The sequence below is a fragment of the Ischnura elegans genome, chromosome 2 (assembly GCF_921293095.1).
Source record: "Ischnura elegans chromosome 2, ioIscEleg1.1, whole genome shotgun sequence".
NCBI lineage: Eukaryota > Metazoa > Arthropoda > Insecta > Odonata > Coenagrionidae > Ischnura > Ischnura elegans.
Genome location: NC_060247.1, coordinates 34,090,305 through 34,107,561, shown reverse-complemented (window position 1 = coordinate 34,107,561; position 17,257 = coordinate 34,090,305). Strand labels below are relative to the sequence as shown.

The window sequence follows — 17,257 nt, the reverse complement described above, 5'->3', positions numbered from 1 at the left end:
CGTTTCATCCCGGCAGGTTAATATAACGTGTTTTTTACCGCCTTATCACGCCTATTTCAAGCGTCACGAAGATCGACCGATTTTTTCGGCGACTATTTTTTTGATAATTATAACCCTAATTTGAATAAGGGTAGTAAGTTAGCGACAATTATTAATTTGGTATATGTAAATTTTCGTGGTTCGGATGCACACGACTCTTCTTGAACATAAGAAATAGGGGAAATAAATTGATGAATAAAGCGGCATGCACCCCTCCCATCATATGCTGATATTGCCTGCTGTGGTCTGTTGAACTGATAGTGGTCTAGTCATTTGTTATCTAAATACTAAATAGTAGGATCCATGAAATATTTCATAACTTTCCTGTTTTGGGCTACACCTAACGCCTTACTCTTCCGCCTCGCTTCAGGTTTTTATGTATAAATTACTCCGGAAAAATAACTTATTTACTCTTTTAAATGGTACATCATACACACAAATTGTTGTCCCGATAAATCGGTACATTGAATAATTAAAAAGGGGAAGTTGATAGGAGCACCTTGAACTCACAGTGGAGCAGGGGAAGATTAGACAACAGATGGAAAGTGCTCAATCTGAAAAGGCAACCATTTTTCGCCTATTGTTAAAGGAACAGCGGAATGAAAACTTTGAACTAGTTAGATACGATCATTTTCAGCGATCACAGCTTACAGTATGGATGTGTATCCCTTTATTCATCAAACATATCTTATATCACAACAAAATATTCAGAGAGCTCGAACAATAACATTTAAAAATACTCTTTCCATAATCAACATTTCTGCGCACGTTGAAGCCAAGTTTTCGGTGAATTCGGAAAATAACTCGAAATATAGATATGTCCCAGAAATAACATTCATAACACTAGTGAGGCATCACTTCATCGATTATTCTTTCACATTGACCCACACTTTCTAGTGATTCACACGGTTATAATAGTTGTCATAAACGAGGCACGCGGATACAAAACTCACTGCTAAGATTCGATTCCCCCCATAAAATTTGAGGGTGATATTGCCTGTTGATAATTCCCGAGTGTTTTTTCAGGCGATAGCATGGAGATATTGAACCTTATATACCTAGCGAGGCAGAAAAAACCGGAAGAGTAAGTTATGAAGTCTATTCTAATAACACATTTTAAACAGGTCCGAGTAGGACGTGTTGAGGGGACTATCATCTCCAGGCATTAAACAATGCTTTAGTTTATGTATCCGATTTGGCGCATACACCAATGAGTGCACTTAAAGCGGTATTAAAAAACATGATGATATAGCTAGAAAGCCTAAAATGAGCCTGCGAAAAGCCAATGGTAGGCCATGACACAAACAGAATGAAAAAACAATTCCGATACGATAAGTTAAATCGCATGGATTGAAATAAATCTCATCGTCTCAATTGTTGAATAATTTTTATAGAAGTTATTCAACAATTCAGACTCCGCACCAACAAAGCATGCATTAGACTATGGAAGTAGGATTAAAATTAGGCTACGGGTAGAAACATATTTATTTTCATTCCATTCGGAGAATTTTGTGGTAATTAACAGGCATGGTGATCATCGCTTGAAAAAGGACACGAAAAACATCGAGCGCCCCTAATCCACCTGCATCAGTGAACAATTTTTTTTACAAATAACGCAACGCATTGCGTTAATACTGTTGGCAAACTGGCAGCTATTAAGAGCTAATTAAAATAATTCGAAAAAGTATGATAGATTCTCCAAATAATTGTTTTGCTAAACACTTCACATCCTTTTAGTTTATATCCATAGTAGCACGTAATTAAAAGGTGGATAAATAAACGTAGAAGGCAAAAAATACATAACATACCTAGATCTGAAAAGCACCAGCACCACAGCTACAACAAGAAAGAATTCTACAACCCCAGTCATCTTGATGTGCAACGGCCGAAAATGATTCGCTTTCACATCAGTATTACGAACTCAAACCGACCGCGCATACAGAATCAAGAAGACTGCCGCGCGACAAGTCGGTCGTCTTGTAACAACCCAGCAGCCGACCGGCGATAAGACAGTTCCAAGGCCGCGCGCTAACACCACTGCCATCTAGCAGTCCATTTAAGCACTACAATAATTTTGCAGACCCGGAATCTGACAAACGAACTTGACACATACAAAATTATTTACCAAAAAGTCCAGCAGCGAAAAAAATTCGGATGATTCCTGCCCTAATTTGTTTTCGACGGTATAAAATGGTTCTGTAGTAAGAACCCAAACACAAATGCAGATTAATGATGTCGAAATTAGGTTATGTGAAAGTCACTACCATTGAGGGATGTTCACTGCCCTCAAAAAGGTTTATAATGCTTATATGCATGCATACTAAAATAAATAAGCTTCCTGAGAATTCCAATACAAATATTCATTCAACAGAATCCGTATTTCATAGCTAAATGAAACACAACCAACAAAATAAACACACAATTGATCATACCCAAAGCTACTAAAAGTTACCAAATGTAAGCCCTGACCTGAGAGAAAACCATGATTTATTAATGGTAAATTATCAGAATAAGAAAATGGAATTGCTATGACACATTGATGGCTAATAAGCTTGTAACCAAAGAAATATAGAGGGCTAAAAACGTAAACCACCTGAGAGACATACCTTGCAATTTTTAAATTATCTAGATTCCAAACGATGGCAGTGACGATCTCGAAGAATCAAGCAGCAGGCCAACTTTCTACTATTGGCATTCGTATAGGATGTGCATCTTAAAACGTAATGAAATCAATCAATGAGTCCAAAAACCACACATCTTGCTTCGACTGCGACAACCACAACACATCACATTTCGTTTGCCGAACAAATGAACATCGAATTTAGAATGACATGGCGGTGGCGGACAGTTAAAGTTTGTTTCAGCAGGTTTAACGAAGAAGTAGGAGTTACTTGTATAGTGGCAAGAGTCGCCTTCTATTTTTCTCCCCCCACCCCCTACAAATCCACCTATACCTATAATAAAAGTAGAATTTTTGTGTTAATATTTGCTTAAATATCGTGAAAATGTTTTGGAATCGGCTAATGAAGTATTTAAAACGCTCAAAGAGAGGAAAACAGAAAAAAAACTAAAGAACGATTGTGAGGTTTTGTAGATAATTATTCCCCAGTGATGTGACTGGCCCGGTACGGTATATAATGGGAAAGGTAAGAGCGGCAACATATTTTAGCCAAAAAGCAGGCAACAGTATTGAATTCTACATGAAATGTATTAATGCAATTGCTCATAATCCTTGGAAGCAGCTGCTTACTCCAGAAGGGTAGCCTGCTGAAAGATCTATTGAGGAATGAAATAAACAACCTTTGCAAATTTTTACAGAATTTTTTTTTGGTACGACGTCGTACGCGTAGGCGTCTCAACGCTAAGGTGTCATTCTCGAGTCATCATCAATGGACAACAATCCTAAGTTGGTTTGACGCAGCTCTCCAGCCTTCTATCAGCTAATCTTTTCACACCTACGTATTTATTCTCTTTCACATCTTTCTTTACCTGTAGAATATATTTCGTTCGAGTCTTCCATTTCCGTTCTTACGATCCACTTGTCCCTCAACGATTATCGTCATCAGGCCATCATGTCTGAAAATACGGCTTTTAGGTTGTTCCGTTTCATAAATGTGTTGTATACAACATCCGCGAGGGCCAATCCTCGCCGTGGATGAATAAAGATAAAGACATATAAATGTCTTCATGAGGCTAATTCTCTCCTTGCGGGACTGTGCGCATTGCCGACCATTGTAGAACCGCAATTTTAACTTGGTCGTATCGTAATATATTGTCTTATATACGTGTATAATGAGTTTAAATAAAACTTTCTTCAACTTCGCACGTGGCTTGATTAATTTTTTGTTGCGATAAAAGTAAGTAGCTCAAGATATCTTTTGCGCCCCCCCCCCCCCCCTTGAGTTTTTTCTGTATCCGTTGCTGGTTTTCTTTACCATTCTCGAGTACGGACACATGTTTTATAGCACCCAATTGGTAGTAATTATCCATGAAGGGGTACATGATGAGAAGGCTAAGCCAACCCCTCCCCCATAACCCTCATAAGTTTCGACCCTCGAGGGTCGAAATCAAAATTCTTGAAGGATACCTGTTATAAATTTTAATCTTTTTAAAGTCCGTCTTTTCCAACCAAGGAATCATTTCAAATCTGTTCTTTTTTAGTCCTGATCAGGGCCGGATTTACCCGAAGGCAAAATATAGGCACGTGCCTATATAGGCTCGTCGCAGTCCAAGGGGAGCCTTCTGTCACCACATGTCTTATCATAAAAATCGGGAAGGGGGGGAAGTGAGGAGGGGCGCTCAATGGAGAGGTAACTTGGGGTAAATCCAGCCCTCGTCTTGACTATCCTGTTTTCGATTTAGTTCCGGAGAAACCCCTTGCGGCTGGAAGCTTCAAGGACTAATACCTTTTGTTTACCATCAAGAGTAATCTATTTTATTTCAAATACTTCAGGGAAATCGTGAAAGTGGCGGCTATAGATGATGGCAACTATATACAATCCGTAGGCAGCATGATAGCTACCCTTCCCGCAAGGACGATATGGTCAGGTCGGCTGCTCGGTGGTCGCCGAGTGCCCCGAGCATTGGCGGATAGATTTAAGGTGCCGCCCGCATTGCAGGACCACAATTGTATCTTTTTTTATATCGAAACATGTCACTGCATATGTATCTAATCAATTTAAATAAAACTTCCATAAACTTTGATGTCACTTTATTATTTGTTTATTACGATAAAAGTAAAGGTAGCTCAAATTATCTTTTGCGCGCGCCCCCCCCCCCCCCTTTGAGTTTTTTCTCTATCCGCCGCTGAAGTGATGTAATAAAATAAGATTGATATTACTTGAACCGAAGTTTTATACAATTAGAACATAATACGTTTTCATTAGTTGTTTTATTTACAACACACTATAAGTTTTAAAATATCAAATGGAAAATGAATAAAATAAAGTTGTTAGAAGATACAAGGCGCAACCTCATTCTTTTTGGAAGGGTTATTCGACAAGGTTATTTTTAGAGGTTTTATTGATTTCAAATGCTTCAAGGAAAGGGATCTTCAAATGCTTCAAGGAAGAAGGGCAGTTTCAAGGAAAAACTTCATAAAATAGAACCATGATACAGCAGTAAAATTCATGAAATTTGAGAAATTCTCACTTTTCACATTACCATTTTTCTTATGAAATTGTCATTTTTATTGACTTTTATCTAGTATTTCAGAACCAGCGTCAAAATCTATTTTCGGGATTGCAATTTCCTGATCCCCAGTATAAGCAGGCCTCGTCTTGGGCATGGGTTACACATTTTTATTAATACTTTCGCGATATAAAACTTGCCTGCCCGGGCCCATAATTTTTATCGACATTTTGGGCGCGACGGCGCTCTGCTATGAAGTCTGATCAGTGGCTCATAGTTTCTGAATTGACTCCTTGAGCATCAGATATGGTATCGCTATTTTTGTTTTATTATAATTTCCTACATTTTGTGACGGGCATATATGTTTAGTATCCAATTGATGCTAATTAATATTCATGCGGCTGTTAAAAAAAGTGAGATCTATTTTTACTGTTTCAATTCCCAAGCATGATCTGATTTTTCCGTCAATTCAAGAAAAACAGTAGATTATAGAGCTTGATAGTGAATTTTGATATGAGTACTTTCTAGAAAAAATCCTCAATGTTCATGGTCAACTCTCATAAGCGAGTCCTCGCACAAAATTCTTTAAATTGCGTCACCTTGTTCAAAAAGGTTGATTTTTGGATAAATGTGATAAGATCTTAATGTATGAATATGAACGACGGCAGATATTCTTTCCGTAATTGTCTCTGCGCATGAACTACTGTTAACAATACAACTAAATTATTCTTGAAATAGCTTCAGGGTGGCGCTTATGAAATTCGCGAAGGAGTGACACAAATAGTCCGCCATTTATTAAGGAAACGTTTTCTATTTTCATTGGACCAAAGGGAAGGTATCTCACCTCCATCAACGATTGTGATTGGATGTTCAGCGATTCGTGGGCTGGTATAAAATGAATACAGTATTCCGCAGAGCCCAAATTACCAAAGATTGCAGACAAGAACTTTACAGACGTGAATTGTGTTGATATAAATGCCCCGTTCACATTACGATCGTCCGAGCCGTCGTCCTAACGATAGTTGACCGAACTAGCCGTGTGAATGCAAGTTCTGACTATAGTTGACGTAGTTCCGAACGTTGCCACTTTACTATGGTTAGGCGCTGGGAGACCGGAAACGGAAGCAACAAGAGAAGGACGAAAAGCTCGTTAAGCTCTATTATTTTCATGGATTTGTCCTAGGAAGGAAGAATATGAGCGGAAGAAAAATTATTCGGTAAATACACGTTGAAAACAGTAACATCTTGTCAATGCAAACTTCAACAGCTTTGCTAATCATCAATTTCCCGTTCACTTTAGATGTCAGCACTAGAGAGCAGCACAGGTTTCAACCATCGTAATGTGAATGCACGATAGTTACGACGACGGCTCGGACGATCGTAATGTGAACGAGGCAAAACACTACAGGATTATAATATCCGTGTGGACGAGTTGTCAAGGTGCCCAAGTTTTTTGTTTAGCTTAGTTTTCGTGTGATAGTTGAAAGTGGTGGAAAGTTTCCCTCACGTTTCCCTCGACTTTTGCAAGAATTCAAACATGTCACCTTTTGGAATGGGTGAACGGATTGCTGTATTTATCCTAATTTGTTGCCTTGTGTGCGTTACGTGGTGTGAATCAGAGATAAATAAAATCTCTGACGAGGAAGAAGGGGCAGAAAACGTCCCCTTTATCCCCACTAAAGAATGGCAGAGAGTACGAAAAGGTAAGCAATAAGCTAATTGGTGACAAGATAACGTTTGCAATTTTTCATCCGTTAGTTTGGCAGATTTCTTGAATTTCCCCGTGTCTAACCCATTAAGCATTGAGGATCTCTCGCACGTCATGATCACATACCTATGCAGGCGTCCCAGATATATATCTGATCAGTCTAATATATACCCTTACAATTGATGAGAATAACAGGTGAATTGAGCTAGATAAAGAATATATTTTACGGTCATAAATGTTACCATTCACATACGTCACTGAAGAGGTTTATAAAATCTCATTAGCACCCACATAAATGGGTTGTAAATGGACGTGCTTATGAGATCATAATGTCCCTTGTGATGCCTCTGAGATACTAGCTGCTGTGTGGTATCTTGTATCTCATTATAAACAGGTATTTGGTAACGAATCAACAACCTGATATCAAATTTTAAGTAAGTGTACCACCATTAAATAGTCAGTTGCTATGAGTGTTTGAAGAGGTGCAAATAGAAATGGTTTTTCTAGGGTATAAAGCCCCTAACTTCTCAACCTTTTTAGCTTTGTTTTGGGCTTACCGAGGGATCAAACTTCCTTACAGTCAGTGGTTGACACATACATTAGGAAACGACTTGGAATCAGCTGATATTTTGGCACTCAGGAGATGAAATTCGTTAATTCTTTTACTTATATTAAATCTTCATCATTTGAATCCCTTAGAATTAAGCATCTATTTCATTCTAGGACAAGCCATTCCAGCTGGGATACACTCAAGGCTAAATCTTCAAACTGGTGTTGTGGAAGCTAAGCTCTTAGATGAAGACAACGGGGAACACACAGCTCTCACTTCAGTTCCAGAGAAGAGTTCTGATTTTGAAACTGTTGAAGCTAGTACCCACAGCAAAAATACTTTCAACCATGCTCAGCTCCAAGAAAAACTTCATAAAATACCAGAAGAGGTCTGGGAATCAAATTCTGAGGTAAATGTTCAAGATGTCAATTCAAAGTGTTGAAATCTATTCTTTGAGTTTTTCGAATTCAACTAATTAATGTCACTGTAGGAATTATCTATACATTAGTTGACATAAGAAAAATTCCGGTTTAAATAGATTTGAGAGCCATTTCTGGCAACATATATCAAAGCGTTTGCATTGAAACGTTTTTCCCAATTATGTTTTCTATCAGGGGCGGATCCAGGATTTTTTTCTGGGGGCACGAGGGTGTGACAGGTCTTTTCATACTTGAGATTAAAAACAAAATACAACAATTACTGCAGAAAATATTCTCTTTGTTTTGATATGAAAGTTATTAATATCGAATTAAATGATAGAAGCTCCATAATACACAAAATAAAACAAACGTAATGACAGCCGTAATAAAAATCTTGTCTATATTTTAAGCATCTGGGGGGGGGGGGGGCAGTGCTCACCCCCTAAATCCGCCTGTTTTCCATGTAACTATGGTACACATTCAGCCAACATCATACACTCACAGTCTCTCACAAACTGTGGTCATTTTGTCTCACTAACACCCTTTGGAATTGCATTTGTGATCCAATGAAATAGGGATTTGTGCGATGATACATGGGGTGGTTAGAAAGGAAGTTGCATTGCAGTAGCTTCATTAGATAGGGTGAGGCATCTGAAAGAGATGGATTTGGGAGCATGGCATCATTGGAAAATTTATGATGGTCTAGAAATGCTATCCCTTACTCTTCCAATGTGTGTTTCCTCCACCACTTCTGGAAGGAATAGATGGTATAATGGGTGAACTCATAAAAGAGGCTAAAGATAGTTATCTTGGGAAATTATGGAGTTCAGTATTCATTGTTATTAGCATTATGCTCCCCTCTTATGTGTCACCCCAGCATATTCCTGCAATACCCCGTAACTCATCTTTTATTCCACCATCACAAGCTATTTTTTACCCCTCCCCTCTTTCACCTTTCCCAAAGCAATATTCACACAAGTTTTTACCATGATCACCCAAACCCAATATGAACTTCTGAGAGTTGAACATGGTTTTTATCAGGGGCAGATTAAGGGCTTTCTACTGGAAGTGAGGAGGATATTTTCCTTTCCCTGGTGCTGTGGTGGTATGCAATACCTTTTAGCAATAATGCGTCTGAGGTCTGGCAGCTTATAGACGGTGGAATTCATCAATTCTTAAAGATTACCATTTTTTTCCAGAAATAATAGGGCTTCTGGGCCTTCTGATCCCTTGGTTTTGTGGGAGTTTTTTATGTTAATAATAGGTCTCCTAGGAAATGAAATTTTGTGGAAGTGACCCTTTTCTACAGTTTCTGCTTGTTCTTGATTTCTAACCTAGTTAGCCAATTCAATCATGTAATATATGCAGTTCTTCATAATAAATAATTAGATTCTCTACATGTTTAATTGCTGTCCGATTTTTAGACATGACTTTTGGTGCCATCTGCCCCATCTTGCCTGCCAACAGCCTTTATTGAACTGAAATCCTTATACTAATTAAAAATCCTTTTCTCAGTAGCTCCTCTTGATTCATCATGAGGTGTCCCAAAATCTCGTCACGTTACTCTGCGAATAAGTCTTCATGACTATACCAGAATGAATCATTATAAAAGCTCACAACTAATTCAAAGGAATCTACATGCAAAAAATATTATAATCTTTGCCAATGCTATGATCATGTAAAATATTCTACCATTCCTTAGTTCTCCTACCCAAGAATAGTCAAACTGTCTACTTATTTTCTGCTCAACAATTGCAGTTATGATAGATTCACATGAGCAGGGGCAGATTCAGCATTAAGTTTGGGTGGAGGGTCATGGCCTGGGTCCGACGTGTATGGAATACCTCCAGTGAAAGCCACCTCATCATTGAGAAGTGAGCAATGCAGATTGCAATGCGCCACTCTAGAATAAGGAACCTGAACTACACTATAGGCCCCAAAATATTCCCAAAGAGCTTTTACGTACCCTTGAATATCAAATGATCTTGTTAGACTCTAAGGGCCCCTTCAGGATGAACTTGTCAGCATCCCTTAAGCTTAATTTAGCACTTGCTCAAATTTTAAAGGATAGATGTCTGCTGAAATATTTTCCTTATTATCCATTGCCTGTTCCCTTACTTTAATTTTTCCTCCATCTTCCGTACAAGTGTGTGTAATAGGTGCACACGTGTAAGAGGCGCACCCCTATTTTGAGCATCGGAGCTATAGAAAAAAAACTTTTAGGGATTTTTTTCATCCTATCGCACGGTGTTGCAGACTTAAGCATAGACTTTCGACATTCATCGAATTTTCCACCTTCAATACTAATAATTCTCACGGCGTTTTTCAGGTAAATTTACACAATATATATGGCACTCGGAGATTCTGAAGATGATTTTTGAAAAAGGAGGCCCTTAGCGTAATGGAAATTACTCAGCAAGACAGATGTTGACTATTGACCAGGTATTGTCCTTCATAACTGCGCTTTTCTCTACGTTTGATGAGCGAGTACTATATGCAGTATAAATGTAGCGGTATGCCCACTCGTAGCAGTAAATTTAGCGAGCCCTCCGGAGCGAAATGTCCCGTGCGATCTTTTCCATGTTCACATCTGAGGTACCTACCGACGTGACTGCACGATGCTTACGAGTAAGAAACGCAAGCAGGAGCATTGTAAAAATATGTCAATAAGGGAAAAACTCTCCTGCCTCCCGCTTGTTTTTTAGATGACTGACTCAGCCAGAAAACCAAGGCCACTCAGTTCCTTTTGGGCTTGCAACCGGGGAAGGGGAGGAGGGGAATATAAGAAGTTTGTGTAAGAGGTGCACCTCCATTTCCTGCTGCAATTTCTGGGAAAAAAAGGTGCGCCTCTTACACGTGCTTATACGGTATCAGCAGATTTTGCAAACATTTGCCTGTATCTCAAATATTTAAAAATATTAATCTCAGAAAATACCTAGGTAAAATTTTCAAACATCAGATAATGGTTATAATTACCTAGGTTCTACTTTGCCTGAAAAATATAAGCTGATAACGTAAATTTTAAGGGAGTAATGTCCCCTAAAAAGAGCAATTAAGCAGAATAGATACGTGCTCTGGTATGATGATGATTTTATTTTTAAGCCTCCTCATAACCATTTTCTGGAAAATGTTAGATTTTTTTAGACAAATTAGAAATTACTCTCGCATGTCAGAATCGAAATAACCTTTGTACCATGGACGTACCCAGAATCAAAACTTGGGGGTTGAGGGGGGGGGGGGGGGGGGGCAAAACTAGCTGTGGTTGTTCAAGTTGTAACTTTTTTGCACAGAAAAGGTTAATGAAACCAAAATTTTAAGGGAATTATGACAGCAATTTATTAGTTTTCTATAATTATTTGCTTGAAAGAATAATGCTGTTTATTTTAGTTCCATGTCTTATACTAATATCACTTTTCTTCAAAAGGAAAATTTGTTCATAACTTTTGTTTTGAACGAAATTTATTTTTGCTTATAGGGGGGGGGGGGGCAGTTGCCTGTCCTGCCCCATGCTGGGTAAGCCCATGCTTTGTACCCATCACACTCACCTTTACTTTCCTATCATCTCAACCAAAAAGCAAACATGTCAGCTCTGATTTTGAGTAAGCTTTAATTCAATACCCAACATTCCATATTTATAAAAAATCCTACTTATCATATGTGACACATGTTGAAATTATGGGTTGGGCAATAAAAATATGCTAGTATTATTTGGAGATTTTTCTTCATGTCACTCAGTAACATATAATATCCTATTACACATAATGATTTTCAAGTACCAGCTAGAACTTAGATTCTTAGAAATAAAAATTCCTGTTAGGAGAAAACTAATTAACCTGTGCTTCATAGCTGTAAGTTGCTCAGTGAGACAGCAACTTTATTTTGTTATTGGCGCATGTATTTATAACATCTTACCTGAAGACTGAAATCCATGCTACCTAAGTTTTATTATTATATCATCTTCTTATTATTATATCTTATTTTATTATTATTATTTCATCTACATAGTTATATTAAATCATCTTCTAATTCTAATACTGTTAAAATCTTACAAAAAAATAAAAGAAAAAGCTGTGTAATTATATAACTCATTCCTAGGAATTTAATGTTGTAAAATTCCAAGAAATATTGTTCCATTAATATTTAGCTATTGTTTAAAATAGCAAATGGCACTACAATGCCTGGTATTCACCTTTCCTTAGCAAGGTCACTAATGTAGACAATTTGAGTGGAGAACTTCTTTTTAAGAACCCACTTACTTGTGAAGTTAAGGGAAAAACATTGAGGTATGTATTATCCCTGTATCATGAATTAACAGTCACATTTTACTTTTCTTTCAGGAAGATGATGTCAAAAAGAATTTTAGATCCTACGAGGAATTAAAAAAGGAATTCAAAGATTTGAAACTTTCCATAAAAACTGATTCGGAGATTATATCAGAGTTGTGGGAAAGGTTCAAAGAAGTCACTCAATCTAAAGAGATAGTAAATATATTAACAGATTTGGAGTATCTTCTGCATCAAACTGATAATGCTGTTAATTTTGCTAAAGATGGTGGCATCAAATCCATAGTACTGCCTGCTATCAACTCTTCAAACAATGAAGTTGTCATAATGGCTCTGAGATTACTAGGATCTGCAACCCAAAGTAATCCCAAAGTGCAGATTGCCGCTCTAGAAGCAGGTGCAGTGGAAAGGGCATTGCGATTGGTAAAAGAACCTCAGCTGTCATCATCAGCATTGCATGCGCTCTCATGCATCATTCGCCGCTTTCCCCTTGCTCAAAAGACATTTGTGAAATATGGAGGGCCTGCCATATTGGCCGAGTTGTTTGATGATTTTCCCAAAATGGGAAGCAAAGCTTGGGATGATCTGAATTTACTAAGGCGTGCCAGAATAAAAGCTGTCACCTTGCTACATGATATGATTCTGGAGCATCAGCAAGCTGAAGGGGAAGCGAGATTACAGTATTCTCAAGTTGGACTTGCAGAACAAATTACTTCCCATAACTGGTGCAAATTATTCCCTTCCCTCCTGACATTGGAAGATGACCATGATGCTGTAGAGAAAGGGGCAGAGGCAATGCTCGCCTATTGGGAAACATGTCGTTCCGAATTTGTGCTGGCTGCTCCCACTGTTTTTCAGGCAGAAAAGCGCTATGCTGATCTCTCTGTAGCTGAGCTTCAGAAAGTGCCCACAAGTGACCCTGATGATTCTCTTTCATCACCTAGTGGCTACTTCTCAGGAATGGCTGAGTTAATTTCTCATGTCGGGAAGCGGTTGAGGTTAATGAAAGAAGAGTTATGACTTGTGCTGTAAATTTTATTTTTATAACACAAACCATTGAAAGGTTTTAATTTTTTTTTTCGCTCATATTGAGTTGTTAGAAAAGCTATAGCTTTAATGTTTGTACATTCATATTTTCATGAAGAAAAAATTCTTATTTCTTAAATAAATACTTAAAAATATTGACATGATTTACCACTAGTTCCTTGCAAAAATACCTCATTTGTACTTGTGATAACATCAATTTAGGTATAAAATAATAACTTAAATTAAGAAATGCTGCTCACCTTAGTGCATGGCAAAATATGTCATCGTGTTTAACACAACAAGTCACTGTATCACTTACAGGGATGAAAAGCATTTTAGTAATATACCTTTCACATGGACCCTTACCACACCTCAATTGCTTAGCCTATGATATTTGCTTTTGTACAAACCAAAAGCCATGGTCAAGGCAACTGAGAACACCTCCCGTTTACAGTATTTACCAAAAGAATAATTAAACCATGATGATTCGTAATCATTCTGATGCTTTCTTAACTATAAACATTGAGATTACGATTATAAAGTTCAATAGCCAACAATCTCTCATACCCATTACTTAAGTCACACTGCCAAAAGTACATATAAAAGTCATCGAGAGTCTTTTGATGATAATTTTTCAATCAGCTCCTGTAATGGTGCTAGTTCTTTACGGTCAATTAAATCAAATTCCTGGACAAAAAATATGAAGTGCTTGAATGAAGTGTTCAAATGAGCCTCTTCCCCAAGTTGGACAACTTCAGAAAAATGCTGATGGTAAGTATGAGCATACACTCTGAACAATCTCTTCAAAATGGTCTTAGCAATTGATAAAAAGTTTTTTGGAAAAGGTACCCCAATTTTAGACGGGAATAAGGTCTCATCATCCAACTGATCTTGAACCCAAGTCATTAAGTAATCAATATACTTGGGAGCAGAGCATTTTATTGGCTTCTTGACTGTGTGACCATCAGCCCAATGGTATTCATACTTGGGCCCAGCTGACATGATTGGGCAGCTGTCTTCTGTGCAAAACTCTGTTATGGTTCCATATAGCATATTAATTTGATTAAAAAAATCAACAATGTTAACAGCCACCCATTCATTTAGATCTTCTCCTTCGGGTAACATAACTGCCTGCCTCAGGTTTCCTGAACCTAAGGTAGCTGCATCATGCTTCATTAAATCATAATGCTGAGATCCTTCTGGAATATTTTTCTTTGGTTTAAAAGTCTTTGAGGACCTGCTGCCAAATAAGAAACTCATGTTGGCAAATAAATTGCTGCACCTCAGGATGTAGTTTGATGTCCACATATAATAGCAGTGCCTGTGAAACCCAAGACCTTTATGTTATTACCCAGTATTCAAATCCCAAGTGTATTCACTTGGCAACAATTCAGGTATGACAAGTCCAGGGTTTAACTTACTTTTTATTGAGTCATTAAGGACTGCTCCCATCAGAACATATGGCTTCTTTACACAACTTTAAAACTTCAACGCTAGTACTGCAGTCACTCAGAGCCAGATCCTGAAATTTTAAAGGTGAAATACAAAAGAATATAATATCTAGATTATGAGTAATCTACTGAAAATAGAAATATAACTACTACTACTGACATGCCCAGAAGCAAATCTCTCCTTGTTAACAAGCAGGACCATTAAACTCAAGAGAATAGAGATTATGACAACATTTTCACCGATGAGAAAATTGTGCCTTCAGGAATGAATAGCGTGCCCAATCACTGCCCTCAATTTTCGACTCACACCAATGCCTTTCCATACGATATTAATATGAACCTTCAGCAATACCTGCAAATGCCTCTTGCTTTCAGGACCGATCTTATGAGCATGCTGAGTGCTCACTTCTGCAGGAACTTTTTATTACCTCTTGCTACTGAGGTTTCCCTGTCTGACCACATAGCCTACCTTTTAATTAACCCTTCTATGTGTAATGGGGTAATAATGGTCAGCTCAACTGTAGGAGGGGGACCTCGCCATAGGCCACAAATATTCTCATTTCTTAAAGATGTGAGGATAGATGGATGAAATTGTACCAGGAACCCCAATGCCATTGAGTAGTACAGTTTCTCTAGGCCTGGTTACACAACACATTAACACATACGGGTTAATGTCTAAATGTATGAATGCAAGAATGAACGCCAAAATACACCATGTAACCACCCAACTCGTGCGAATGCATGCACAGAAAATAGAACCTGTTCTAATTTGGTTCATGCATTTGTACATGTTCCGTTCCAGGTCCACCAAAATCATTCATGCAAACGTACATTGACTTGTACGTGTTAATGTACCGTGTAACCAGCACTTCATATGAACTTAATTTATGGGTGAGTCCAAGCTATTAAGAGGTTATAGATATTTAACCAGTACAGAAAATTCTGAACTCATTAAACTATTTTACCTCAGGGCTAGATTACCGATAGGGATATTTTCAACCTCTCCTTAACGCTGGCATTCTATATAGGATAATTAAGTATACGCCTCCCAGCATTCCATAAAATCTTGTTTCACTCGCGATAACTTACTTAAAATGGTTTAAACGTATGTGTTAAACGATTAATTTTCGACTACTTTCTGATTACCACGGTTACATTTCTTCGATGAAGGTACAAAGTAATTCCCCGAGCAAATAGCGTATGGTCTCCTGTTGAATGTTTACCTTTTCCAATATTTGGCACTTGACCTACTTATAATGTTTACCTCCATTGACGCTTTAGTAACGGGATTCAAATTAATCGCCCACGCATAATTTTTCAAAAATTCAAAACTCACTAATAAAGCAATGGTATTAAACGCTCCCTGGGATTGCTATGGGAAGTAAACAAATAGGTATGGGTGTAAGAGTAAATGTCTCAATAGCACCGACGGATGACAGCTTCAAAAAATAATAAAATCGGATGATACAATTTTACCTATATGATACATTTCTCGTTAAAATAATGTCAAACGGCTGATTTAAGACTTTACTAAATATGTTTTATTGATAAACTTAAAGGAAAACTTGCTAAACTCGAGAGCCTCACGCTAGGTTCCTATCGTAGGCATTTCTTTGGTAAACGATGTCATTCAAAGACCGTTCATGCGTTAAGAGAAAATAGAATGACTAATTTTCCTTAAAATTCCAAGTAAAAGCATTACGATATTCACACAATTTCTTCTGAACACTTATTCCAACAACGGAGAGACTGAGAACTTTGTCACTCGATCCTTACAAAGCTACCAAATCACGCTCAATCGGGAGAATTTAAAAGGAATTAAATCATAGAATGGGAAACTTACAAAGGACTTATTAATTACTACGGAAATTCGAACCTGAAAAGTAATTCGTGTAACCATATTTTTCCAAATGAATAGATCAATAACTTTGACGATCTACATACATGTGTATTCGACATAAGGAAGTGGGCATCATGAAACAAAAAATATCATGAACCAGATACAAAATACATTATCACAGATTTCCAATTGTTGTCCTTCATTGGACATAACTCATTCACTTAATGTAAAATGGATAGATTGACGAGAGATTTAGCTATTCCTGCGTTCAGTTCTACACAAATACCGATGGATTTCACTCTATTACGCTGCAATTAGTGAATGTAGGTTCATGGTAAGGCCTTTAAATGCATGAATATCCATTGTAAATATTACCAGTCACAATTACGTTCAACAAAGGAAATAATACGCACTCAACCTCACTTCAAAATGCGTTATGCATATTTTGCGAAGATTTAAAAAACTTAAGCAACTTCCTTTGGGTACGAAATAAATCCATCGGGAAATATGTGTACAATAGTGGATGGAAGTCATTTGCGTTCCACGAAAACAAAGAAGTTTTTCTCCCGTGAAGTAATACGACGTCGAAACTAGGAGAAGAAAACTTGTAGCAGAACAAATAAGGCGTACTGTACCTTAAATCTCACGAACCGTCTTCTAAAATCTTGTATTCCAAAACGTATCACTTCACGTCCGTAATATTCAAAGTCTCTGGCTCAGAGCAGAAATTATTCAACCATTCAATGTTAAATCTCTAATTGTGCAACACTATGGTGAAATCCCCAATGCAATTTCCTGATATCTGGCACCG

General features: G+C 37.6%; 3 protein-coding genes across 7 annotated transcripts in view; 1 reads left to right on the top strand and 2 right to left on the bottom strand.

Annotated features, from left to right (window-relative positions):
- Positions 1 to 2,829, bottom strand: part of LOC124153591 (glycerol-3-phosphate acyltransferase 1, mitochondrial) — a 97,692-nt gene extending 94,863 nt beyond the window's left edge. For 3 of the 4 annotated variants that reach the window (XM_046526858.1, XM_046526859.1, XM_046526860.1), the window contains exon 1: positions 1,848 to 2,003. In XM_046526858.1, coding sequence (XP_046382814.1) covers positions 1,848 to 1,909 — 62 coding nt within the window. In that variant the 5' untranslated portion in view covers positions 1,910 to 2,003. Of the gene's footprint in view, positions 1 to 1,847; positions 2,004 to 2,645 lie in introns of those variants that run through there. The other variant, XM_046526862.1, reaches the window with a different exon arrangement.
- A 3,743-nt stretch (positions 2,830 to 6,572) lies between these two features.
- Positions 6,573 to 13,310, top strand: LOC124153587 (nucleotide exchange factor SIL1). Its single transcript, XM_046526850.1, has 3 exons — positions 6,573 to 6,872; positions 7,601 to 7,836; positions 12,184 to 13,310. The coding sequence occupies exons 1-3, from the start codon at positions 6,707 to 6,709 to the stop codon at positions 13,147 to 13,149; spliced, it is 1,368 nt and encodes a 455-aa protein (XP_046382806.1). The 5' UTR covers positions 6,573 to 6,706; the 3' UTR covers positions 13,150 to 13,310.
- On the bottom strand, positions 13,147 to 17,238 carry LOC124153588 (MOB kinase activator 1B-like). 2 transcript variants are annotated; one of them, XM_046526851.1, is made up of 3 exons: positions 17,082 to 17,238; positions 14,577 to 14,677; positions 13,147 to 14,476 (listed from the first exon to the last, which is right to left on the bottom strand). In XM_046526851.1, exon 3 carries the CDS (start codon positions 14,461 to 14,463, stop codon positions 13,762 to 13,764), a length of 702 nt encoding a protein of 233 aa, XP_046382807.1. In that variant the 5' UTR covers positions 14,464 to 14,476; positions 14,577 to 14,677; positions 17,082 to 17,238; the 3' UTR covers positions 13,147 to 13,761. The 2 variants fall into 2 exon arrangements, with proteins under 2 accessions (XP_046382807.1, XP_046382808.1); XM_046526852.1 differs by lacking the exon at positions 17,082 to 17,238 and adding an exon at positions 16,860 to 17,055.
- Positions 17,239 to 17,257: the final 19 nt, after the last annotated feature.

Bases quoted from the DNA above. Each gene is read 5' to 3' on its own strand.
- LOC124153588 (XM_046526851.1), bottom strand. From the start codon at position 14,463: ATGTGGACATCAAACTACATCCTGAGGTGCAGCAATTTATTTGCCAAC.
- LOC124153587 (XM_046526850.1), top strand. From the start codon at position 6,707: ATGTCACCTTTTGGAATGGGTGAACGGATTGCTGTATTTATCCTAATT. The intron at 6,873-7,600 runs GTAAGCAATAAG...ATTTCATTCTAG, and splicing joins ATGGCAGAGAGTACGAAAAG to GACAAGCCATTCCAGCTGGG. The intron at 7,837-12,183 runs GTAAATGTTCAA...CTTTTCTTTCAG, and splicing joins TCTGGGAATCAAATTCTGAG to GAAGATGATGTCAAAAAGAA.